The sequence below is a fragment of the Arabidopsis thaliana genome, chromosome 4, assembly GCF_000001735.4.
Source record: "Arabidopsis thaliana chromosome 4, partial sequence".
NCBI lineage: Eukaryota > Viridiplantae > Streptophyta > Magnoliopsida > Brassicales > Brassicaceae > Arabidopsis > Arabidopsis thaliana.
Window position 1 is genome coordinate 1,459,210 of NC_003075.7, and position 25,043 is coordinate 1,484,252.

The following is a 25,043-nucleotide window of genomic DNA, read 5'->3' on the forward strand; positions in this document are numbered from 1 at the left end:
TTTTCAAATTGATTCTACATTGCGAGGGCTTTGCGAGGTATTTGCAAGCTGCTCGTATCACTTCGCTCGCAAATTTTTTACCTTAAACCCTAAATTATTTAACATATTTTGTTTGTTTTTTTGCGGAGGATCTTATTAGAAACAAGAGAAAATAAATCAGAAAATGAATAAGACATGATTAATAATATTTAAGCATGTCTTTTGTTTTTTAAAAACCCTAATAAAGATTTTGCGAGGGATTTACTTGGAGGCCTCGCAATTCCCTTGCAATGCTTGCCTCGTTTTAATTGGTTGTTTTGGTGGTTCCTCGCAAAAGCCTAGCTATTTTTGCGAGGGATTTGCGACGTGTCAAATATCTATATATATGGTGATAACCTAGTTTGAACTCGCTCAAACCACAACCGCAACATCGCGAAACCCTAATCTCTCTGATTTTTTCCTTCGCCGATTGACTCTCTTCTCCAATCTCTTCCAATCACCGATTCCCTTCCTTTCTCCGATCTCTCCTCTCTGATTCACTTCATGCAAAGGTTAAGTTTTCTTTCTCTGTAGATCTTCGTCGATTTGTTTTAGGGTCTTATTTCGTGTTTTAATTTGATTTAGGGTTTCTTTAGGGTTTGATTAAGGGTTTCTTTAGGGTTTGATTTGGGGTTTAAATCAATTTAGGGTTTGATTTGGGGTTTAAATCGATTTAGGGTTTAGTTCTATGTTTTCTTTCTCTGTTTTGTGAAAGTTTACGTTTTTTTGCCTCTGTTACTAATGTTTTTTCCTTTGTAGATCTTCGCCGATTTGTTTTAGGGTCTGATTTCGTGTTTTAATTCGAAATAGGGTTTCTTTAGGTTCCATTAGGGTTTGAATTCGGGTTTGAATCGATTCAGGGTTTAGTTCCATTACGTTTTCTATGTTTAGTTCTATGTTTTCTTACTAACGTTTTTTTCTTTTCTCGTAGATGGTATCTGAAAACGACTACACTAGGTATCTATCCACTCAACAAGTACCTGTTCCTCCTACTCGTGGTTCCATATCTCAAGGGAATGCATCTAGAAACTGTGATCCACCCTCACCTGCGAGTCAAAACCAACAAGCCGGTTTGTCTCCTCCACAATCCAATTCAAACTCGCCTAATCCATCTCATTCAGCTACTCAACCACCAACTGCCCGTCTCAATGATATGACATTGGATGAGCTCCTCGACAGTCCGGGGCGTCAGTCTTTGCAGAAGCTAGATCCAAATCGTCCTCCGGGAACTCTCTGGTAAGGATGATTTTGGTTATACTTTAAATTTAGTTTCAGTTTTAGATTTTCGGTATGTAGATTCTCATTGTATTTTAGGTATGTCGACTAAGTACTAATTTGGTTATACATTGTATTTTAGGTATGTTGATTCTCATTGTAATGATTTTTTTTTGTAGGTTTGACATTGATGGTTCAATTGCAGCTTCTGTCCGAAAGGTTTTTGAAAGAGATTTCAAGGCACCTCATGCCAATTGGACACAAACTCCTAAAGCAGTGATCACTCGTTGGTTCGAGACTTTTGCGGTAAGTGAAATTGCTTAGTTTAGATTTGTTTTACTCTACAAATGTATGTGATGCTATTTCTGACTTTGTTTTTTTATTTTGAAGCAAATGTACAACTGGGACAAGTCCATAAATGATAGAGTTAGAGATGAGTTTGAGAACAAGTTGAAGGATAGGATGTCTGATCAAATTTGCCGGTGGAAGGGAAAGTGGAAGGAGAAAGGTGATGAGGCAAAGCCTAAATGGATTGATCCTCAAGTGTGGGCTGGACTTGTTCGTTTTTGGCGTGATCCGGCATCAGAAATTAGGAGTATCAACAGTAGAAATGCCCGATATCCTGATCCCGATGACCTTGGTATATCTAAGCACCGTTCTGGCCAGACCTCTTTCAAATCCCGTGCCAGAAAGCATGTAAGTTAACTCTGTTTTCTTTCTCAGACATATACTTATGCATATTGAACTGACACTTAACTTTTTTCTTTTGTTTTAGTCTGAGGAGACCGGTGATTTAACTCCAGATTTTCTGGTGGTTCTTGAGATGACTCATCGCAAACCTGATGGGACTTTCAGTGATGGAAAGTCAGAGGAGATCTACAAGGAAGTGTCATCAAGGATTGAAGAGGCAGAGTCTCTGCTGCAATTAGGGGATAATATAGAGAGCTCTGCTTCAGGTGGGTTATTAGTGGCTGTCAAGAACAAGATTTATGCTCAGGTAATTCTGTATATTTTCAGTTCAGAGTGTCTTTAGTTAGTACTTAGTCTTTGTGTGGTGTGTGATTATGTGATGATGTTAGCAGCATACTTGTGTGATTATTTCATTAGTACTTAGTCTTGTGGCAGTCCACTCATTATATTGTGTGGTTTGTATCAGGTTGCTCCAAGGAAGAAAGGAAGGTTGTATGGGGTTGGTTCTCTACATAATGAAGCATCCTCAGCCACTGTTGGTCCACAGCCTCACAATGATCCGGTTGTTCTATCGGAGAAGCTTGCTGCTGCTGAAGCTCGTCTTCAACTTCAGGCTGAGAAGATCAATAGTTTCGATGCCTATTTTGAATACCTCGCAGAAAAGGATCCAGTGTTTGCAGGCATGTACCGAAGACCATCTGAACCAGTAAATGCAGACGCCACAAGACCGGCTGAGGGCAACCAGACCGGAGGTGATCAGACCTTCACCGATCAGACCGAAACTGAGACGGAGACAAGAACTGGTACCATACAAGGCTCCTCTACTTCACAAGCTTTTTAATTTCTCTCTGTTTTAAGACTTGGTATATAGTTGCTAATATCAACTTTTGTTTTAAGACTTGGGTTTGCTAATCTCAACTTTTGTAATCTCAACACTTATGTTTTTGAATCATTTAGCAGTTAATATTTTTGAATGTCTACTGATTTCATACATGTTTTTATATGTTTACTGAAAATCAAATTAAAATCACCATAAAAATAAATCAGCATAAAATTTGTAAATGAAAAAACAAAAAAGACTCGCAACAGACTTGCAAATCCCTAGCAAATGTTGCGAGGGAAGTGCTACACTTATGTTTTGCGAGGGATTGTGGTCCCCGCAAATTTTGCGATGGAATAGGTTTCTCGCAAAATTTGCGAGGGAATTGCAAGATATTAAATTTGCGAGCCGCGATTTGCGAGCAATGACGTGGCGTAGCAATTCTCTTGCTATACGCATTTTGCGACGGATTTACGAAGAAACTTTCCCTCGTAAAATACGTGTTTTCTTGTAGTGGGTGGACTTCAAACTGAAAGCCTCTCGGAGTGTACGGACAACGTCCGTGTACGTCATGGTTTCCTGAACGCGTACACAACGACCAAAGATGCCTTCCTCAGGTTCAAATTTCCATTCTCCTTCTTTGCATTTCCACTCACCGACCATAGTAAATACGGGAACATCCATAACCCACCTGCATCATAAATTCAGGAGACACACATTAAATGCAACTGAAAAATACTATACATATAAAAAACAAATGGAATGTCGATACTACACATTTATAAACCTAAATACCAATTATCATTTGACTATTTTAAACAAACAAATATAGATTTTTCAAATTTTCTGATAAAAAAATGGAGTTCGAACACAATCAAGATCCTAATATGACATAACAAAAAACTTCTTAAAAGAACTTCATTACTTACACGAGCAATGCTTGTTTTGGTTCCAAACTTGGTACAAAAACAAGATCAACACTTCTTCAGCAGCAATGTACGTTCTCAATAATTCTTTGTTCCTGGGTTCATCTTCTTTATCTCAACAATTTTTTTATTAATTATTATCAATAATTTTTTTAATATTATTTGATGTAATGATGATTTTGCATTAATTGTGACAATAGTCACATCTAAACTTTTTTGGGGCATTAAATGTTGATGTCACTTCGGAATAATGGAAATAATCTCACTTGTAACGGAACCGAATCGCGTCAACGTGAAACAAAAAATCTTCAACTGAACCGGAACAGTAACTAAACCTGCTAAACTAAACTGTACATTTCAACAGTTACTAAGAGAGAGGTGCAAGGGCAGAAACGTCATTTTGCAGGCGAAAAGACAAATGGTAAAAACCACATTTGACTTTGACAATCCATGAAAATAAAACATGATCAACGGATGTGGCCTGCAATTTACCCTTGCGTAAAATCCCAAACTTAATTTTGAGAAGACTAGAGCCCAGTTTACGAAAATGTCGAAACTATCCCCACTGATTTGCATATTCGTAATCAGTATATATTGTAAACCGGCTTGGTTTTATGATAGTACACATAGGAAAGAAAAAAAAGCAAAAAAAAAAAAAAGAAAAAAGCAAATAAAGAATTAAGAGAAAACATATTTTGAAATTTGAACAGCTTAATCAAAGAGAAAAAAAAAAAGAGAATTTATAGGAAGAGAAGGCATAAATTATTTTGAGATGTTGATTAGCCTCTTCGTCGTCGGTTATTCTAAACTGGTTTAATTAAAGAATAGTGTAATATTTATGATTTTCTGATTTTCTCCTTCGAGAAACTATATTTGTTGTATCTGTTTTGCCCTAAAAAGGCTATATAAGCCTACTATAATGCCATATCGTCAAAGTTTTTGTTTTGTTTTTTGTTTTCTTGTTTTTTACGTGCAAGTAACAAATCACCATATCGTCAAAGTTACTTGCACGTAAAGATACGAGAACCAATAGAGGAAATTATGCAGGGTTTGGCGGCGACCACAGACCGTGGCTCTCTGAGCTATCTAATGGTGATTTGGTTTATCTTCCTTTGTGTTCTTCTTGAGTGCTTACGATGCGCAATGGCTGGAAGCTATCCTCAGATTCCAATTATTAGCGATGCTGCTTACATTCATAGGCGATTCAGTTTGGCAGATTATTGGCCCACGGCTTTGAGATTTCCCAAGCCTAAACCAAGTATTTGAGATTTGAGAAACCAAAAAAACACTAATTATACAAATTTGGCAGATTATGGATTTATCATTCATATAATGATTCTTGTTTGATGACAAAAAAAAATAAATAATGATTCTTGTTATTAACTTATTAGTATTAGTTTTTCATTAGCAAAAACCGGCCTAATTTGTGATAATTGGGCTTTTACTAACAAAGGCCCAATAAGGTGGAGTGCTTTCACTAAAACCGACCTAAATAAAATATAGCCACCTCGTCAAAATCAGGTAGCTTCATATTTCTTGCACGTAAAGTTTACTCTGTCTCACCGATTTTGTTTTTTTCTTTGTTTTTTTTTTGATTTTTTAATATCGAAACCCTAAAGCCTCGAAGGTTCTCTCGCCGGAGAAGAAATTATGCAGGGTTTGGCGGCGACCACCACCAACCGTGGCTCTCTCACCTTCCTCGCTCCGAGGTAACATAATCAACTCATGATTTCGTTTCTCCTTTTCGATCTCTCTCTCTCTGGTCTTTTCGTTCTCCTTCTTCGATTCTGGAGTTCCTCGTTATTTTGATGATTTGTGTCGCATCGGTTGATTCTTACTAGTCTTCGATTTGCTATGATATGTTTTAATCTTTCGCTCTGTACTGTTTGAATCGTCAATTTCAATGAAACTCGAATCAATTTGCCTACAATTTCTGAAATTGAAATTGGGTTAGAAATGGTGTCTCTTTTGCTTTAAGATTTGGTTACTGCGTTTCTCCATAGGCTTTTAAAATAGATTTGATGTTGTGTTTACCGTTTTTGATAAACCAGGAACCATAGTCCAATTTCAAAGAAATTTGTGAATCCAAGAGTGTTCTTTCCCAACGTTGATTCATCCGCAAAATTAAGATTATCAGCTAGCTCAATTTCACGGAGATGTCCACGAGAGATTGCTCCTCTTTCAGGTAATTATTTGGTTTCAAGTTTTATTCTTTGCTTGTTCTGTAACCATGGCTTTGAGGCTTGACAGCTAAATCATGTGCTCTTTGTGATTCTGCAGCAACTGCATCTGTGGACTTTGCAGCAGCAGCAACATCATCCAACCAGCTCTTTGCTAATGGCTTGCCACCATTAGCTCCTGGTTTGAGAAGACACCGGAGACCGATAGAGCCTGCAAGAGTGGCTAAAGATGACTTCTTTAAAATCAAACTGCCTAAAATCGCAGAGAGACCTGAATGGTGGTGGAGGACGTTAGCTTGTGTTCCTTATTTGATATCCCTCCAAATATCTGATGTTGGTTTCTATGTCCAACCTTTTCTCGAAAAGCACGACGCTATTGGGGACATGATATATTTCATCCCGGGAGCGATAAACAGATGGCCGACATGGTTCTTCATGGTGTACTGCTACTTGGGTTATATGTGGGTGGTGAAGAACAAAGAGCTGCCTCATTACTTGAGGTTTCACATGATGATGGGTATGCTTCTTGAAACAGCTCTTCAGGTCATATGGTGCACTAGCAATTTCTTCCCGCTGATTCATTTCAAAGGACGGTTCGGAATGTATTATTGGATGGCCATCGGATTCACCTACATATGTCTGCTTCTCGAATGCATACGGTGCGCTCTTGCTGGAGTCTATGCTCAGATTCCTTTCATGACAGATGCTGCTTCCATTCACACCCTCTTCAACTTGGGAGGTTTTCAGAGACCACTCAGGTGAAAGGTGAAAAACTGGCCCTTTCGGGTGTTACATACTTTGGAATAGGAACAAGTCTCTTATCGAGTCTACACTTATATGAATTTAGTCTTTTTAGTGTCAGTGTCTTATCTCATGTGTAACACAGAACTCTCTATGAGAGTAGCTTATACCAATGATTTTAAAGCTGAATAATCCGGTCGGATTTGTCCATGATTTGAAAGTACGCAGATCAATTCAGCTCTATATTGAACGTATCTCACATGTTGTTGGATTGCTTTGCGAATTTAAATACTTCAAACATGCTTTTGTAATTTAATTTTAGTCTATTGGTAGACTTTGTACATAACTCATAACCGCCTTAAGGTCCACTGGTTTAATTACATTGAATTTTTTTTCGGTTAAGTGGGCTCCATGATTCCCCACAGGACATAAAAAAGTGATCATTATTGGAGACCACGTCTCTGCAACATGGTACCAACCAAATCACAATGTCAGTAATTTTACATTCCATCTTCTTTACAAAGTCTTCCTTGGTCTTGAAACTCTTGACTGGTTCTAAACACAGCTCATTATATGTCTATTTAGTATTTTACACATTGGTTTCAGACGGCTCTTAAAGGTCTCTCTAGCTTCATGTCAACCATCTAAACCAACCACCATTAATGTTCCTCTGCCCATTTTCAAGAAATTAGAAATCATTTTTCTCTAAGTTCTTGATCGTCGCCATGAACGATCTTATCTCAAGCTCATTCAAGAGATACACAGACTTAAACCACCAGGTCCAACTCGATGACATCGAGTCTCAAAATGTTTCTCTTGATTCAGGCAACCTCGATGAGTTCTTTGGATATGTCGAGAGTGTTAAAGAAGACATGAAAGCTGTCGACGAGATTCATAAGCGTCTCCAAGATGCTAATGAAGAGTCCAAGACCGTACATGATTCCAAGGCCGTGAAGAAGCTTCGTGCTCGTATGGATTCGAGTGTTACAGAGGTCTTGAAACGTGTCAAGATGATAAAGACTAAGCTTGTAGCTTTGGAGAAATCAAATGCTGCGCAGAGGAAAGTCGCTGGTTGTGGTCCTGGCTCGTCTGCTGATCGGACCAGAACATCGGTCGTTAGTGGATTGGGGAAGAAGCTTAAAGACATGATGGATGATTTTCAGAGACTACGAACCAAAATGGCTACTGAATACAAAGAAACGGTCGAGAGAAGGTAAATTTTATTTCTTTTTCTTTCATTTAGGTGTTACTCTGATCCAACAAAGACCAAATCCTTTTACTATGATTGAACAAAGATCAAATCTTATTTCAAAAAATGTTTAATCTTTCGAAGTAAGAGATGGTAAGGTTTTGAGTATTTGGTTGAATCATTGAAGGTACTTCACTGTAACGGGGCAAAAAGCGGACGAAGAGACGGTCGAGAAGCTCATATCGAGCGGAGAGAGCGAACGTTTTCTCCAAAAAGCAATACAAGAGCAAGGTCGCGGACAGGTCATGGACACATTATCAGAGATTCAAGAACGACACGACACGGTCAAGGAGATAGAACGGAGTCTGTTAGAGCTGCACCAAGTGTTCCTCGACATGGCTGCTCTTGTCGAAGCTCAAGGGAATATGCTCAATGACATTGAATCAAATGTCTCAAAGGCGAGCTCTTTCGTCATGAGAGGGACTGATCAATTGCATGGGGCTAAAGTACTTCAGAGGAACAACAGGAAATGGGCTTGTATCGCCACTATCCTCGCTATTGTAGTTGTTATTGTGATTCTTTTCCCAATCCTCTTTAACACTCTACTTCGACCTTGATTTCAAAATGTAACTTATTGTTTTCTCCAAACTCCTTTTGTTAGAGCCCTTTCGATTTCTTGTATTGAATCCAGAGCTGAAGCGAGAGTTTAATTTGAAGCTCTCTCTAACCATTCTTGCTACTGTAATTGCTTTATATCTAAAATTTTGGGTGACATGGATCGTTTTGTATAACTTTATATGGAAACCTATGAGGCTATGACCTATGAGTACAACTAAAACACAATGAATTTACATTTTGAGCTTGGATCATTACCTGTCATGAACATTGTTTTATTCTGAACTCATCAGATAAAAGTGTCTGAAGAAGCTCCTTTAATCTCTCAGCACCAGGGCCTGGTTTCAAAGCAGAGTCATCCCCGCGGACAGAGCACGGATCAGCGCCATTTTCCGAGCTACCAATGCACCAAGCTCCTGAGGAAAACCGATGAGTGCGGCCTAAGAGCTCTCTATCGATCTTGTCTAATACAGGATCGTTCTTGTGGAACTTTCGAGCAAATGGGGCTTTGCTTTTGACCATCTTGTCGAAATCCTTCATCGATAAAGAGTTTGGGTGTTGCTTTGGAGGATAGTCCCAAGCAATGTAGTGCAGGTCATGCCCAATCGCGGTGCTCTTGAACTCTTCAGTGTTACATATCAGTGTGTGAAAGTATCCTTCTGGAGAGGATACAAAGTTGGTGTAGTACATCAAGATCGTCCTCGGAAAATTGTCCCATCCCAAGATTGAGTATTCAAGAAAAGACCGAGTCAGAACTACCCACGCCGAGCCTGCAAGATTCAAGACAAGGCAGATAAACCATCTTTCTTTCATCCATAACCATAAGACCTGTGTATGAACTACCAAAATGAAGATGCTAGCTAACCTGTGAACAGCGTGAAAGATGTGGGAAGTGAACGGTGTTGAGTAGTCCAAGCAATTTCGGTTTTCTTCGATAGGTAAAGACCGGGATCAACAATGATTGATTTGGCCCTTTGGTTCCTGCAAAAGACCATGAGAAGCACATCTTATTCACTATTTCAAGATAATGAGTTGCTACTTTAGCGGTTACTACTTACAGTTTCCACCCGGTGAGCTTCATATGTTCAATGAAATTGACATTCCGAGACAAATTCGCAAACACATACAGCATATCTGCAGAATCAGGAAGAACCAAAAAACGTCACTAATAAGTATCAAAGACCAAAACATGCAACTTCAAAACAAAATCACTAACCATCTTGTGTCACAAGAGGATAATCCGAGGCACTAAGATTGATGAACCAATCCCAATCCAAGCTTTCTTTAAGCAAAATCGCCACGGCCTGAAGCGTGCAAGCAATCATTGTAGGGCCTTTATAAGTAACCAAATTAGACTGAGACATAACACGAACGTTCTCAACTTCACGGAAAGTTTGATCACTCTTCACAGACATTGCAAGCTCAAGCCTTTCCTTAGGAGGAGCTTCAAGATCCAAATGCAGAACATACTGATTTCTTGGATGATACACAGCTTGCAAAGTCCTCATCATCCTAAGACTATCACCTTTCGTCCCCGAGATCAAATAAGCTAACCTAGGAACCTCTGAAGAAGTCGAATCCAACGTCGAATTCAAAGACATTCTCAATTGTGATTCTACAAAGTAATCATTTGTTTCTTCTGAGAGATTATCAAAAGGCAATGGCTCTTCCACATAAGAAGTCTCGAGTTGGACATAAAGGACAGACATCAAAAGAGTAACCGACAAAACCAAGCTTGCTAAAAAAGGGAACATCCATTTTCTATCTCTGAAAAACCTAAACCCTGAATGTGAACTAACATGTCTCTTCAATCTCGCTAATGGGTCTCTGATCCAAATCAGCTTCCTATACACTTTCTTCATCCCCCCCAAAAAAAGATCAAAACTTTCTCTTGAACACCTAACCAGCTAATCAAAATCTTAATCTTTTGTACAAATAAAGATAAATTACCAGATAGAGATTGTTGCTGCAGAGTTTTCAGAATAGAGGCAACTAGAACAAAAATGACAAAAACCCAAACCAAAAGCTAATTAATAGAAGAAGAAAGTTGATAAGAACACCAACAACCAATGCACCAACCGAATAAAAGGAACAGTTTTTTTTTGCTACTGTTTATTGCTTTTGGCATGTCAGCTAAAAAAGCTTGATTAGTCTTAAGCTAAGTCAGATCTAATGACTTAAATCGGAGTTTCAAGAACCGAACAATCAACAGATGCTTAAAGTTTAAGTCTTTGTGTCTTTCAAAAAAACATAACAAGACAAGTCCTTGGACTAAGACAGATGCTGCTGAATGAAATTACGGCAGGAGCGTAAAATTAGGGCAGAGTTGTCCTTGGACAAAAACAAAGTTAATGAGGGAGACACAAAGAGAGAAAGATGTCAATTTCTTCGAAGAACAAAACATAAATGGATTAGATTCGGAGTGGACTCTGAAGAGAGAAGAAATGAGAAACAGAAGCGTTGAGAATCCAAAAAGTGATTAGTTTTTAAAATTCAGGGTTTTAACTTAAATTGTTGGCAAAATCAATCTGATTAATTATTTTATCATATGGTTTTTTTTTCTTTAATAATGGGATTAGCTTAACGTTGAATAGTCTCTTTAACGAAAAACGTTGAAGCTGAAAGTCTCTGACACGCAAAAAGGCGCGTGACCGTTGTTGAATCGACCATATCTCACGCGCGCATGACGAATGTGTATTACACGAAAGTGGACAACGATCAAGAGAAATAATGAACTGTGAAGAAAAGTTTGCTAATCAATAACTGTTTAGAATATAACTTTTCGTTCTTCCAAACTTGAACTAGATCTTGAATAAACAGTCATCAGCATATCCATTTACATATATCAAAATTATGTTTTGTGAGAGTAAAAACCAAAGTCGAAAATCATCTCAACTGCTCTGCTACTCTTGGACATTGGTCAGAAGATAGTCCAGCATTAACCCCCTGAGACTGAAGTTGCATCAATTGTCGTTGATTAAGCTTTAACCACATATTTATGGGGAAGCCTAAGTGGTGTTTGCTGGTTGAAATAGCTCTGATTTACAACAACAGGTCATGGCCAACTTGGTGTTGTAGTCAACATCTGCTCAATTAGCTCCGGGTAGTGCATCATTAGAGCTAGACTTGGCACTTCTTCGTTCTGCTTATTGGTCCCAGGTCAGCAGGTATCTTGACTTCCTCCAGTTAACCTGACTCATAAGGCTAAACCACATTCTCAGACTCATAAGAAGCTAGTAGTTTTTTTGATAATTGTATTATAATAACTAAAAAAGAAGACTGGAAAGGTGAAACCAACAGACGAGAGAAACTGATGAAGTACACGTGGCATCCCTAAATCAACCAAACCTATACTCCATTGTTCTTTCGACCAAACCCTGAATCTCCCTCATCTCTCAGCTCCATTGTTTGTTTTCTGCTTCTTTACAAGGAGAAATGGTACTAGTTATGAAGCTTAGAACATAATCGATCTTCCTCTCTATCTTCATCTTTTAGCTCTGTCCCTCTCGCGGTTCTTTCAGCTACGTTTTCTTCTTGTGTTTCTGAGTGATGAGTGTTACTGTTCTAATGTCAAACCTTTGATATTTCTCTCAGTCTCATTCGATGTCATAGAGAAATGGGCATTGTAAAAACAGAATCTTTATGATTACTATATTGATCTTTCACTCAAAAGAATTGAATTTGATGAAAAACGATTTGCTATACTACTCTGTTGAGAAAGTGAAAATCTTTCTTCATCTTCAATTTTCATTGTGATTTTTTTTAGACTTCTTTGAACTAAACAGTTGATCTATAATAATCTTTAAGAAGTTGCACAAAATGGGCATTCAAAAAAAGAGAACCTTTCTTCGGACTAGTAATAATAATACCTTTAGTATCATAATGAAGATAACTCTTGCTTGTTCTAGACTTTTTGAATACTAAACAATCATCATCAGCAATTCATTTACTGATCAAACCAACATTAAAGTCTTGCTCATTTGTACACATAAACACATGACATAGTGAAGAAATTGACCAAAATCATTTCAAGGTTTACAAGATTACCAGAATTTCAGAAACTCAAGAGTCTTCAAAACCCGAAAACAAAATGGACCCAATAGAGGTTTTGTAGCAGAACTGAGGCAAATTCAACGAAAATTACAAACTCCAATTGCTAAATAAAAGAAGTTAACTTTGGAATTTTATCACAGAAAAACCTTGTTTAGTTCTAAATTGAATCAAATATGATGACTTAAATCTAGTTGAAGAACCTAACTGAGAACGAAGACATGCTCTTTTATCCTTTTAGAAAACGTAAGAGGACAAGTCCTTCAAAAACGACCAATGCTGCAGAGATAGTAAGGAATCAAAATTAAAACGCATAAGAGTTCAAAATCTTACCAGAAAATGGGAGAAAATCCATTGGACAATGAACATCAAAGCAGTAGCTACAAAAAAATATTGAAATATAGGGTTTCATTCATCAGACTTTGTGATCGTTTTGGGGGAAAAAAATATTGCTTTCAGATATAAGATGTGAGTCAGTGAGTGTGCCTTTTACTAATCATACGGAAGCGTTTTAATTCTTCAACAGCTTTACCTACGAATACGATGACTGACTGATTTATGCCACACGCTGTTGCGAGGTTGAAGTTCCCTAACTATTGGGATGAGCAAAGCAACGCGTTCAAGAATCGCAAAAAGATGAGCTTTAAAGCAAAGTTTGAGGTCAAAACCAAGCACAACCTTTAGATAGTACGTAAAATTATAGTTGAGGTTTTGTGACACTACGTAGATGCTGGTAAATTGGCAAGGATTTTACATGAATGTTGTTACCAGAAAGTAAATAAATGTTCAATCTCTGATGTTCTCAAGTAAGTGAGTCTTATTGGGAATAATTTAAACTCATGTTCTTCTTGCATTTGATTTCTTTGCCACTCTCTTCTTCTATCTCAAATCTGTCTATACTATCTCACTACTGGGCTTTTTATTAGTCTACAATGGGACTCAAAATAAGGCTTTGGCCAACATCAAAAAGATAAGTCACAAACCAAAACTAAATTCAGAGTCTTTTCTCCCACATCGGTCACTGTACTCATTTTGTGTTTGTTTATATATTACACGAACCGATCTTTGTTACGTCGAGCTAAGTAACATGAGCTTGTAACCCATGTGGGGACATTTAGATGGTGGAACACTGGTTCGGGTCCACGGGCCGGTTCTGTTGTTGGCATGTTTCTGGGCTGCCCAGTCCAAGCTGTGAGTAAGACGTGTGTGTCAAGCGAAGGCTTGGCTCAAACGGCTTCTAAAGTTGGAGGGTAATGCGTGAGGCTGGTTTCACAGAGCAGCGACTACTTCCCGCTTACAGCAGTGGACGGATCACAGTTTAGCGTCGCTCAGAACCACTATGGCCTGCTGGTCCGATCTCATATGAACCACCATTTTTTTCCTTCTTTTGATTTTGTTTTCCAAAACTTTCTACGCTTTTTGTTTATACTTTAAGAGGGAACAAAAGCAAACTTTGAACAAAGCAAGAGACGAAGAGTTGTATTATATAGCTTTTGTTCTATGTATGGAAAATATACAAGTTTTATGCTACTCAAAACTGTGACTTAAGAGTCAAGGTTAAAGAGCCACGAGTAAGATGTGTAGGTATGATCTCAATGGTATCGTTGTCATCAACACCAACCACCCAGAATGACTGATTCTCTTTCAATACTCTGTTTTTTGTGTATAAGAAATTACCCTTCTTGAGGCAGCTTTTACTCACCTTCCTCTTCAATCTTCATCAACTCGTTTCTCAGTTCTTTCACGTTATCGTTCAATAGTTGCAGAGTGTTTTGACGCAATTAGTATTTTGATTGTTTTTTTGGTTAAGTTTTTGAGTAAAGCAAGAGACTTTACTGTCTTTCTGCCCTGTTTTATCAACAAAGATTCAACATTTGGATCTTCATACTTGTTGCTGTAACCCCAGATCATTGAAAAATACCAAAAAAAATGTGAGCTAGACCACCCGATCGTAATGTTTTCTAGAGAATGTACAGAGCTAATTTCGAAAAGATGTTAACTCAAGAAGAACTAGTTTCTCTTCTTTTAACAACAACAATATGGAGACTGCAAAAAGATGTTAGCTCACTTCTCACGGATAAGCTCAATTGTATCGCCATCAGCAACACGGTTCCACTTGAATGACTTAGTTTCGATCAATGGTAACTCACTGCTTACCAAGTGAAACGCTTCGTGAGGCAGATTTAACTCACCCCTCTCTTGCATCTTAACCAGCTCTTTCCTCAGTTCTTCAACGTTGTCATCTGCGTTAACCTCTACTTGAATCATCTTGGTATCTTCTTGATATGGCTTCACATGTACTGTAAACTTCATCGGGTTTGTCTTGATCTTCTTTTCCACAGGCGAATCTGAATCTCTAAGGACCTCTTTGGCTGTGCCTGACGTTGAAGCTTGCTCGGTGGTTTGAACCACTTGATTTGTTCTGCCTCCAACCGTCACAGTTGCTGAATATTTAGGGCCAAGTAACTCATCAAGTGAATAAGCCGGTAGTGATGAATATACATTGTGGACTCTCCTCGCCATCACCCTCGTGAGCTTTTTGCTCTCCGATGAATCTTGAATGCCACAGAACTCTTGTTTCTTATCATCAATTTGTTTTGATTGCTCGGTTTGCTCGTTGCTCTGATTAGGGTCAGCATCAGGAGAGATGCGGAGAAGGAGAGATTCGAAGAGGATCATGTAATCAATCTTATGAAGATCATCTTCAAGAGCCTTGCCATCCAAGTAAAGGATTTGTTTCGAAACAGGGATACCTTGAGACTTCTCGATCTTCTCTTTTATCTGTAACACTGTTTCGCCGAAATCAATAGTAATGGAGAACGATGAGCCAGTCTCAGTATCGATGTCCACGTTCATCGTTGTAGTTTCAAGATCAGTGGAGAGAGACTAAGGAGGAAGAGAGAAAGAGAAACTGATGATTTGTGACGAAAGTTTGTTAATTTCGTGATTTGGCCGCTTAAATATCACTAGTCAAAGAATTCTAACCGTCGATTTCTCTCCTTACTGATATGATCCAACGGTTATTAGTCGCAGAGTGTTTATAAGCAAATTAGTAATGTGATTTTTCTTTGGTTTTAGTTTTTGAATAAAGCAAGAAACTTTACTGTCTTTTGCTCTGTTTTGTCAATAAAGATTCAACATTTGATCTTTGTACTAGTGATACATTGAAGTAGTAAAAGAAATGTGAATTAGAATGTACACAGAGCTTATAGTAACTCAACAAGAACTTATTTCTCTTCTTTCAGCTCATATTGGTATTACATGTGTTAGGATATTTCAGAAAACTTGAAGAAAGACTAAAACCAATAAGAAAAAGAGTTTAAGATCGATTAGTGATCAAACGTTCAACCACTAGTGAGTTTAACATATCCTTGGGAAATCTGAATCGTATCACCGTAAGCAACACCGTTGGTCAAGAATGACTGATCTTCGTGTAATACAGCCTGCTTATGCTTGTGTATTAAGTAATACATTCCTTGAGGCAGATTTAACTCACCCCTCTCTTGCATCTTAACCAGCTCTTTCCTCAGTTCTTCAACGTTATCATCTGCTGTAACCTCTACTTGAATCATCCTGGTATATCCATATGGCTGCACCATTACTATCATCTTCATCGCAAGCGAGTCTGTAATGTTAATGACCTCTTCGACTGAGTCTGACGGCGAAGATACTCTGTTTTTAACCTCTTGATCCCTGTTTCTTATGCTCCCAACAGCCACAGTCGACGAATCTCGAGGGGCAAGTAACTCATCAAGTGAATATGATGGTCGTGATGATCCATTGTCGATTCTCTTCGCCACCACTCTCATTAATGGAGGCCGATCTTGTTGATTCTTACTGAACTTTTCCATAGTCAAAGCACTTGATTTTGGCGATAATGGAGAATCTTGATTGTTAACGAACTCATGAATAGGATTTGATGGTGTTGATGGAGATTGGTTGGTTTGAGGCACTTGGTTCTGAGTAGGGTTATCGTCAGGAGAGATGGAGAGAAGGATACGAGAGTTGTGACGTATCTGGCATCCAAACATATTAAGATGGTCTTGAAGTACCTTGCGTTTGAAGATAAGTATTTGCTTGGAAACAGGGGTCCCTTGAGTCATCTCGATCTTCCGTTTAATCATTAACACTGTGTCCCAGAAAGAAACATCAATGGTGAACGATGAGCCACTCTGATTCTCGATGATCACCTTTATCATTGTATCATGAATCGGATTTGATGGAGATTGAGGGACTTGGTTCTGAGTAGGGTTATCGTCAGGAGAGATGGATAGAAGGATACGAGAGTTGTGGAAGATGCCGTATTCAAACATATCAAGATGATCTTCAAGAAGCTTGCGTTTGAAGAAGAGTGTTTGATGTTCTCAAGTAAGTGAGTCTTATTGGGAATAATATTAACTCATGTTCTTCTTGCATTTGATTTCTTTGCCGCTCTCTTCTTCTATCTCAAATCTGTCTCTTCAATTTCACAGTTGGGCTTTTTATTAGTCTATAATGGGACTCAAAATAAGGCTTTGGCCCACATCAAAAAGATAAGTCAAATGAAAACTAAATTCAGTCTTTTGTCCCACATCGATCACTCTACTCGTTTTGTGTTTGTTTATATATTACACGAACCGATCTTCGGTACGTCGAGCGAAGTAACATGAGCTTGTAACCCATGTGGGGACATTAAGATGGTGGAACACTGGTTCGGGTCCACGGGCCGGTTCTGTTGCTGGCATGTTTCTGGGCTGCCCAGTCCAAGCTGTGAGTAAGACGTGTGTGTCAAGCGAAGGCTTGGCTCAAACGGCTGCTAAAGTTGGAGGGCAATGCGTGAGGCTGGTTTCACAGAGCAGCGATTACTTCCCGCTTACAGCAGTGGACGGATCACAGTTTGGCGTCGCTCAGAACCACTATGGCCTGCTGGTCCGATCTCATCTGAACCACCATTTTTTTCCCTCTTTTGATTTTGTTTTCCAAAACTTTCTACGCTTTTTGTTTTTGGGTTTAATGCTTTAAGAGGGAACAAAAACAAAGCTGTGAAAACTGAAAGCAAACTTTGAACAAAGCAAGAGACTTAAGAGTTGTATTTACAGCTTTTGTTCGATGTATGGAAATGTACAATTTTTTTGCTACTCAAAGAAATGAGACTTAAGAGTCAACGTTAAAAGAGCCAGGAGTAAAATGTCTAGGTATGATCTCAATTGTATCGTTGTGATCAACACCAACCACCCAGAATGACTGATTCTCGTTAAATACTCTGTTCTTGAGGCAGATTTAACTCACCATTCTCTGCAATCTTCACCAACTCGTTTCTTAGTTCTTTCACGTTATCGTTCATCTTAACATTCACAGCCACCGGAATCCCCTTGGCAGCTTCACTCTCACCGGAATACGGCAAAACGCATACGACAATCGGCTTCTTCGGAATCCTCTCCTTCTCAGACAAATCTTGAATGTTCGTGAATCGTGATCATCTCTTGGACTGAGTTTGACGATGGAGATTGCTCTGTTTGAGCCGTCACAGTGGAATCTTGATGAGCGTTGATGATTTGTTCTGTTGGGTTTGACGGTGGAGGAGATTGCTCGGTCTGACCCATCACAGTCGAATCTTGATGACCGTCGATGATCTGTTCTGTTGAGTTCGACGGTGGAGGAGATTGCTCGGTTTGATTGTGGTTAGGGTTCTGGTCAGGAGAGACGACGAGTTGGAGACGAGATTCATGGACGATCAAAATCGTCTTGAAGAACAGTGCCGTGGAAGATAAGGGTGTGATTGAAAACGGGGATACATTGAGACTTCTCGATCTTCTGTTTTAACTCTAACACCGTATCCTTGTGATCCACTTCAATCTCGAACGATGAGCCACTCTGATTCTCGACGAACAACTTCACAATTGTATTGAGTAGTGTTTCAAGATTAATGGAGACTGTTGAAGAAAAAAGAGAGAAAGTGATGACTTGTAAAGAAAGTTTCCTCACAAATAGGTTTTTGTATCATTTGATTTCACATATCAAAATCGATGAGAATCTTAACCGTCAAAATCGATGAGAATCTTTTTGCTCTGTTTTGTCAACAAAGATACAACATTTGATCTTTATACTTGTTTCTGTAACGCCACATCATTCAAGAATATATTAAAAAAATGTGAATTAGACGATCTAATCGTAATATTTTCTTCTGGAGAATGTACACAGAGCTTAAAGTAACTCAACAACAACTAGTTTCTCTTCTTTCAGCTCACATTGGTAATTACATGTCTTAGCTTTTTTGCAGAAAGTTGTGAACTTTTGAACAACGCACGAAAACTTAAAGACAGACTTAAAAACAACAAGAAAAGAGGAGACTGCACCACATAGTTTAGCTCGATTAATGATCAAAGCTGTGAATTTTGAACAAAGAAAGAAAACTTGAAGAAAAGAGAAGACTGCACCACAGAGTTTAGCTTGAAGAAAGCTTTCGAACAGTTCTGGGTAGAGAGCCGGTATAGGTAACATATCCTTGGAAAATCTCAATCGTATCACCGGGAGCAACACGGTTCGCCATGAATGACTGATCTTCGCGTAATACATCCTGCTTGTGTATAAAGAAAAACCCTTCGTGAGGCAGATTTAACTCACCCCTCTCTTGCATCTTAACCAGCTCTTTCCTCAGTACTTCAACGTTACTCAATACGTTAACCTCCACTTGAATCCTCCTGGTCTCTTCAAACGGCTGCACCATTACTGTTATCTTCAACGGGTAGTTCTTGGTCTTCTTCCTCGCAGGCGTATCTGGAATGTTAATGACCTCTTTCACTGAGTCTGACGATGAAGATACTCTGTTTTGAACTTCTTGATCCCTGTTTCTTCTTCTCCCAACCGTCACAGGCGACGTACCTTGAGGGCCAAGTAACTCAGGTACCATCTTCGTGATCACAGGCCGATCATGTTGATTCTTACTGAAGTTCTCCGTCGTCAAAGGACTAGATTTTGGCGGTAGTGGAGGTTTCCCTGTTTGATGAAGAAGCACTGGATTCTTTTTGTCTTCAGCAGAATCTTGATTCTTAACGAACTCATGAATTGGATTTGATGGAGATTGAGGGACTTGGTTCTGAGTAGGGTTATCGTCAGGAGAGATGGAGAGATGGAGAAGAGGGTTCTGGAGGATGTCCCACTCAAAGATATCAAGATGATCTTCAAGAAGCTTGCCTTGGAAGAAGATTGTTTGTCTGGAAACGGGAATACGTTGAGTCATCTCGATCTTCCGTTTAAACGTTAACACTGTATCCTGTAAACCAATATCAATGGAGAACGTTGAGCCACTCTCATTCTCGACGGTCATCTTCATCGTTGTATCAATGGTATTTGTTTCAAGATCAATAGAGACTGATGAAGAAGAGAAAGATAGAGACAGTGATTCACGCACGGTAAGTTTGTTCGTGTCATTTGGTTCAAATATCACTTAATCCTCTAGTCGAAGAATCGTAACCGTCGATGGCTCTCGTTAATGATATGATCCAACGGTTAGATTAAGTAATCTTGTAAAGGGTTTAAACGCAGCGTTTTAGTTAAAAATATTGGATCAAGCTCTTGATTTACCTGAACCAGAGGGCTAAACCACAATCTGAGACAAGTACCCTCAAATCATCGTCAAGTAGAACATTTGGTCAACTTCTTGGTTAGTACATAACATGCAAGTCATCATTTCATTCTTATGGGCTTAAAGCTGAAACATTATCTAACGAGAATTGATCCACACCACATTAGAACCACCTAGTAAAATTGGCTATAAACGATTGACATGATAGAGTAACCAAAACTTTTCTAGATACGGTAAACATCAATTGTCTCTGATTATCCTAAACCCTAAACTTGAGGCTGCGGATGATTTTGGATATCCGGCTGCAGAAAAACTTGAGAAGCAAAAAGATTGAGATCGAGATGGGGACGTGGTGCATTGGGAGAAGAATACTCATACAAATGAATACTCTAATATTTGTATTAGATAACGATGATGGTATTGTTTTTGAGGATTAAGGAGACGACAATGAGTCTGCTTCTGATCTAGTCGGAGGCATTTACTCTGTTTTTGTCCTTTCTGTTTCTTGTCCAACAAGTTTTTATTTATTGACTTGTGCATTTGTTCTACTAATATTATTACCGAATATATTGAATTGACTCTACTAAATTGTCTTGCTAAACCAAACGTTTAAAAAGAGAAACTCTTTCTTTCTTCTTCTTATTCTTCATTTTTTTCCTTTTGAATAATTCTTGACTAAAATAGTTCATCAACGTTTCATAATCTTTAAGAAATTACACAAATTTGCAATTCAAAAAAGAGAAACTTTAAGACTATAGTGAACTTTTTAATCTTCAGTGAAAAGTATTGAAATTGATTGGGAGTTGATAATGAAGATCCAGAAGAGAAATCTTCCTTGTTCCACACTTAAGAATAGATCTTTGACTAAATAGTCATCACCACCAGTTCTTTTACAGTTACCAAAATCAAATCTAGGCTGCTGCTGATCTTGACCTTGTTCTGAAGATGGTCTAGTTTTAAATCCTTGAGGATGTGTTGGCTGAGGCACACGTCACATCATTTGTTGATTCAGCTCAGGCAGTGCTTGTCGTGGGTTGAGATATGTCTGACCATCTAAATCAAATGATCTTGGCTGTCCTGTTGCGGCATTCCTGAATAGCGGCATTCTTAGGTTAGCCATTGGATGTTGATATAAGTTATGCTGAGTAGCCATTAGATCATGAATGGGCCTCATTGGCCCTGACATTAGATTGTTCATCTTGTTAGCTGATGGATGTTGATCATATGTGTTATGTAGTCTCCATGTGATCTACTTACTAATGCAGGCCCTCGAATCTGGTTAGCCACTGGAAGCTGTTGATATATTTTTAAAGGGGCCATGGTTTTATAGTTATACGCAAGAAGGAAATATTAACCATTCAAAATTTTTGATCCGTTTAGTTCTGTTAAGTCCGATTTAATTAGAAATCACAATATCGAATCTGTTTGGTTCGGTTAAGTCCGGTTTATTGGACCTGACTTTAATCTATATATACATTTTTGGTACACTTTTTGGCAAAAATCCCTACACTATTTACTATTAACATTTAAGGTCTTACAAATTCTATCTCAACCAAATATTCTATGCCTAAAAACTTACAAATCGTTAATTTGCATTAAATACTTGAATTAACTCTTTCCTAAATTTTTATCATCAATTAAATCTTTCTTTATGGAACTAAATTCCATTAAGGCTAATTTCCTAAACTCTCTATATCAATATTATAAGTATATAATTTTTCTGTCACTATATTTGTTTTTATATATAATTTATTTTGACTTTATATATAAAATACATATAGTTAATAAAATATTAGATTTTAAATATTTGATTTAATTTAAATTTTAAAAAACAGACATATAATACTCAATCGATAAAAAAAGTAAGTGTACAAGGTCCCACATTACTTAAAAAAATGGGAAATCGTTTAGAGTCATACTATAAAAAGAACAAAATGATTCTGAATACGAATGAACAAGAACTTTGATATATCAGACATCCAAAATTAAAATTGTTATTCGGTATACCTCTTGAATATGTTATTTATATCTAAATAATATTAATTAATATAAAAGTCTTTAATTTTCTAACAAAAATATCAAACCGGAGTGTACCGTAGGTCAATCTCTAGATAATGCAAGGTTTAAATCTTTATTATCTCTAAAAAATCCAAACCACGAAAAAATACTGAATTTTAATATTAAACTAATATACAATTATAAAAGATGAATTATTCAAGCTTTACATATATAAAAATTATGTGTCAAGTATTATATTATTCATATACAAATAATAATTGTTATAAAAAAATATGTATACTTTTCAAGTTAATAATATGTACACTGCATGTCAATATCTAGTTAGTAAATTACAATTGTTCAAGTGAAAATCCTAAGCACAAAATTCATAGAAGCAGGGAATACAAACACAAACACAAACACATAGTAAGGTCTATAAACTTTTTGAATACAAACAAATTCAAGGATTCGAGTAAACATAACCACTTTACAGTAGAATATTTCAACGAACAAAAGTTATACGAACAGAGACCAAAACCACAAGACACAAAAAGCCTCGTCTTTGCTGCAAAATCAACTTAAGCCTCATCCTAAGGTTATGACTCTGTTTATCTTTGTTTTAGTTCCCCTTTGTTGTTATGACTAAGAACTTAACATCTTGTCTCCGTAATTCACTGGTGAACAAGTGCTTCCTTACAATTCAATCTTCAATGTATAGATTCCTGAGTCTGCTCGATATGCATAAGAGGTTAGTAGTTGTCCTGATAAATGTTTAAATGATGATACTAAGGAGTTAGTTTTTTTTTGGATCTTGAAGATTCAAGTTCTTTGGGTTTAGCAGTTTAGCTGACTCACAGGGCCAAACCACAACCTGAGTGAGACAAGAAAGATCATATTCGTCGTCAACTTCTCAATCACAGACTAAACACTGTGATTGACCAAAAACTTCCACAAAGCTGGCAATATCAGTCGACTAATAAGTTATTTTTGGATATATTATTGGATTGTAAAAAGGGTTTTAGGTAATGAGGAAAGTGTTTAGTTAATGAGGAAAGTCATATAGTATATCCAAAATCAATTGTGTGGAAGTACTTGATCTTTTTGGACAAATAAATACATGATATTACTAAGAGATTGACCAAAATCAATTCAAGGAGCACCAGAATTCAGAAACTCAAGAACCTGAAAAGTAAATGGAACCAATAGACATTTTGCAGCAGAATTGGGAAAATTACAAACTCACAATAGCTAGCTTACTTATAAAGTTGATCATAGCATCAAAAAACCAATGCAACAACTGCTATGTAATATGACTTATACGATATATTTCGTAATTGAGAAATACTTAAACCATAATACACAGAAAACTAGCTATCCAGAATCAATGTACTAATAAGTTGAGATATCTAAAGGAGAAAACTTTACTCAAGTTCCTGACGAAGAGCATCAAAAAGTTCTCTTTTAGTCTGTTTCTCAGTACTAATAGTGTGTTAAGAACTTTACTCTCTCCTCTGCCATTTTAATCGTTGTGCTCTTTAACTTTTAGGCTTTGAACTGCTTGATGATTCTTAATCGGAGAGCATCGATAGTACCAGCATTCATAAGATGTTCAAGAACGTCTTCCGGTTTAAATGGCTATGTTCAAGAACGTCTTCTGGTTTAAATGGCTACGGGTATCGATTTAAAACATTTCGACAATGAAAACTCATCGGACAAGGAACATCAAATCAAAGCTGCAACAGCTAGAAAAAAAACAAGGGTTTCATGAGAATTAGGATCGATCTGAGAATAGTTTTGGGGAAAAAAAAATTTGGACCATTTCTCGATTTATGCGTGTCATCCTTGCGCAGGGGCCATGCTAATCTTCTCTGTATCGTTCCAATTTTATCGGATGTCCCCGAAGGGACAATCACTACTTCGACTCTAACCATATATAAACACAGCTTCTTCACTTGTCCTATCGATGTGGTACATTTGCCAAACATTAACAGCTTAAATGGGCTTGTTTTACTGAAAGGCCATTTTCTTTTTCTATTTAGGCCCATTAGCATAAGTAAAAGGCCTCTTTCTAATTCTTCCTATGATTGAGAAACTACGACGTCGTTATTACAAAGACAGAAAAACAAATGTGGACTAGTTAGTCTACAATATCACAAATTTGGCTTTGGATTTGAGCAAACGTCGCAGCGATTTGGCTGATTATGGTTTGTAAATGAGAAGAAACCAAGTAGAATTAAGATTTAAGAGGTTGAATCTACCAACGACGCAAAGAAGAAAAACAAGTAGAAGAAACAACGTTTGGAAACGACTTGAACTACCGAGATTCAAAACATTTGCATAACAAGTTGAAATTTTGTCTGACAGGTAGTTCCTAAATTAGCTGAGAACAGAAAGGATTTCGAAAACATACCATAAGATACTGAAGATTAAGTTTGGAAACGTAGATGAAGTTGTTTATTGTCATTTTTTATCTTCCACTTTAATGTCATGTTATATAAACTTCTGCGAGAATTGCCTTTAAAATTTCAAAATCTTGTCCAGAGTCGTTAACAAGAACCAACCAGCTATCCATGCAGCTTCTTTCGACTTCTAACACTAAGCTGAGAAGCAATGAGATTGAGGTGGGGACGTTGTGTTGCATTAGGAAGAGAATATATTGCTGCTGAATAACTCACTAAGACCAACTATGCCTCTAATGGGTTCGTTTACACGGTTTTGACCTACAAATGTAACTAAACACTCTGTTAAAGTACTTCAACCCAATGAGCTTGATTCTGATCTTCTCGGAGCATATACTCTGTTTTTATTCTTCTTGTTACTTGTGCTACACATTTTTGTTGCTTTACTTCTTCTCTTTGTTGTCATATTCTTCTAAAGTTGTTTATCACCTTCGGATCATTTTGACCAGAAACAACAGATTCTGAATCATTCTCTGGTGGTTCATCCACAACATCAAGAGGTATGGAACTCAAACTAAGTTCGTCACAATTAAGATCAGGTTCCTTGAAAGTTTCCAACTTTGGATCTATCTTCTTCG

At 37.6% G+C, this 25,043-nt stretch overlaps 6 protein-coding genes, 5 long non-coding RNA genes, 2 other non-coding genes and 3 pseudogenes across 17 annotated transcripts; 7 read left to right on the forward strand and 9 right to left on the reverse strand.

The window, feature by feature from the left end:
• Positions 1-949: 949 nt before the first annotated feature.
• Positions 950-4,935, forward strand: AT4G03310 (annotated as a pseudogene; the record flags this gene model as incomplete). Its single annotated transcript has 1 exon — positions 950-4,935.
• A 322-nt stretch (positions 4,936-5,257) lies between these two features.
• Tic20-IV (translocon at the inner envelope membrane of chloroplasts 20-IV) lies at positions 5,258-6,965 on the forward strand. The gene is made up of 3 exons (NM_116570.5): positions 5,258-5,378; positions 5,721-5,854; positions 5,950-6,965. The coding sequence occupies exons 1-3, from the start codon at positions 5,320-5,322 to the stop codon at positions 6,609-6,611; spliced, it is 855 nt and encodes a 284-aa protein (NP_192241.1). The 5' UTR covers positions 5,258-5,319; the 3' UTR covers positions 6,612-6,965.
• A 109-nt stretch (positions 6,966-7,074) lies between these two features.
• Positions 7,075-8,541, forward strand: SYP123 (syntaxin of plants 123). The gene is made up of 2 exons (NM_116571.3): positions 7,075-7,803; positions 7,967-8,541. Exons 1-2 carry the CDS (start codon positions 7,316-7,318, stop codon positions 8,394-8,396), a joined length of 918 nt encoding a protein of 305 aa, NP_192242.1. The 5' UTR covers positions 7,075-7,315; the 3' UTR covers positions 8,397-8,541.
• AT4G04505 lies at positions 7,265-7,559 on the reverse strand. The gene has a single exon (NR_141810.1). It is a non-coding gene; the product is annotated as an other RNA (long non-coding RNA).
• AT4G03340 (Core-2/I-branching beta-1,6-N-acetylglucosaminyltransferase family protein) lies at positions 8,518-10,871 on the reverse strand (the record flags this gene model as incomplete). 2 transcript variants are annotated; one of them, NM_001340444.1, is made up of 5 exons in its annotated part: positions 9,768-10,871; positions 9,611-9,698; positions 9,453-9,528; positions 9,260-9,375; positions 8,656-9,164 (listed from the first exon to the last, which is right to left on the reverse strand). In NM_001340444.1, exons 1-5 carry the CDS (start codon positions 10,254-10,256, stop codon positions 8,656-8,658), a joined length of 1,278 nt encoding a protein of 425 aa, NP_001329489.1. In that variant the 5' UTR covers positions 10,257-10,871. The 2 variants fall into 2 exon arrangements, with proteins under 2 accessions (NP_192243.1, NP_001329489.1); NM_116572.3 differs by having other exon boundaries at positions 8,518-9,164; positions 9,611-10,871.
• On the forward strand, positions 9,843-10,463 carry AT4G04515. The gene has a single exon (NR_141811.1). It is a non-coding gene; the product is annotated as an other RNA (long non-coding RNA).
• Positions 10,872-11,253: 382 nt separating the features above from the next.
• Positions 11,254-12,020, forward strand: AT4G04535. Its single transcript, NR_141812.1, has one exon. It is a non-coding gene; the product is annotated as an other RNA (long non-coding RNA).
• A 788-nt stretch (positions 12,021-12,808) lies between these two features.
• On the forward strand, positions 12,809-13,927 carry AT4G04565. The gene is made up of 2 exons (NR_141813.1): positions 12,809-13,023; positions 13,631-13,927. It is a non-coding gene; the product is annotated as an other RNA (long non-coding RNA).
• On the reverse strand, positions 13,870-14,393 carry AT4G04585. The gene is made up of 2 exons (NR_141814.1): positions 14,281-14,393; positions 13,870-14,144 (listed from the first exon to the last, which is right to left on the reverse strand). It is a non-coding gene; the product is annotated as an other RNA (long non-coding RNA).
• Positions 14,394-14,508: 115 nt separating this feature from the next.
• On the reverse strand, positions 14,509-15,300 carry EVE1 (ubiquitin family protein; the record flags this gene model as incomplete). Its single annotated transcript, NM_116573.1, has 1 exon — positions 14,509-15,300. The coding sequence occupies one exon, from the start codon at positions 15,298-15,300 to the stop codon at positions 14,509-14,511; it is 792 nt and encodes a 263-aa protein (NP_192244.1).
• Positions 15,301-15,659: 359 nt separating this feature from the next.
• AT4G03360 (Ubiquitin family protein) lies at positions 15,660-16,759 on the reverse strand. Its single transcript, NM_116574.2, has one exon. The coding sequence runs from the start codon at positions 16,755-16,757 to the stop codon at positions 15,789-15,791; it is 969 nt and encodes a 322-aa protein (NP_192245.2). The 5' UTR covers positions 16,758-16,759; the 3' UTR covers positions 15,660-15,788.
• A 315-nt stretch (positions 16,760-17,074) lies between these two features.
• AT4G04595 lies at positions 17,075-17,541 on the forward strand. The gene has a single exon (NR_144066.1). It is a non-coding gene; the product is annotated as an uncharacterized misc_RNA (transcript).
• A 148-nt stretch (positions 17,542-17,689) lies between these two features.
• Positions 17,690-18,315, reverse strand: AT4G03364 (annotated as a pseudogene). Its single transcript has 2 exons — positions 18,015-18,315; positions 17,690-17,854 (listed from the first exon to the last, which is right to left on the reverse strand).
• Positions 18,316-18,868: 553 nt separating this feature from the next.
• AT4G03370 (Ubiquitin family protein) lies at positions 18,869-19,756 on the reverse strand (the record flags this gene model as incomplete). Its single annotated transcript, NM_116575.1, has 1 exon — positions 18,869-19,756. One exon carries the CDS (start codon positions 19,754-19,756, stop codon positions 18,869-18,871), a length of 888 nt encoding a protein of 295 aa, NP_192246.1.
• A 3,662-nt stretch (positions 19,757-23,418) lies between these two features.
• Positions 23,419-23,644, reverse strand: AT4G03376 (annotated as a pseudogene). Its single transcript has one exon.
• Positions 23,645-23,811: 167 nt separating this feature from the next.
• On the reverse strand, positions 23,812-23,912 carry U6.4. The gene has a single exon (NR_141815.1). It is a non-coding gene; the product is annotated as an other RNA (small nuclear RNA).
• Positions 23,913-25,043: the final 1,131 nt, after the last annotated feature.

What these genes read in the sequence shown, in the direction of transcription:
- Tic20-IV (NM_116570.5), top strand. Translation starts at nt 5,320, where the DNA reads ATGCAGGGTTTGGCGGCGACCACCACCAACCGTGGCTCTCTCACCTTC. An exon ending in CTCACCTTCCTCGCTCCGAG is followed by an intron (nt 5,379 to 5,720) that starts GTAACATAATCA and finishes TTGATAAACCAG; the next exon opens with GAACCATAGTCCAATTTCAA. An exon ending in AGAGATTGCTCCTCTTTCAG is followed by an intron (nt 5,855 to 5,949) that starts GTAATTATTTGG and finishes GTGATTCTGCAG; the next exon opens with CAACTGCATCTGTGGACTTT.
- SYP123 (NM_116571.3), top strand. Translation starts at nt 7,316, where the DNA reads ATGAACGATCTTATCTCAAGCTCATTCAAGAGATACACAGACTTAAAC. An exon ending in AAAGAAACGGTCGAGAGAAG is followed by an intron (nt 7,804 to 7,966) that starts GTAAATTTTATT and finishes GAATCATTGAAG; the next exon opens with GTACTTCACTGTAACGGGGC.
- AT4G03360 (NM_116574.2), bottom strand. Translation starts at nt 16,757, where the DNA reads ATGTTTGAATACGGCATCTTCCACAACTCTCGTATCCTTCTATCCATC.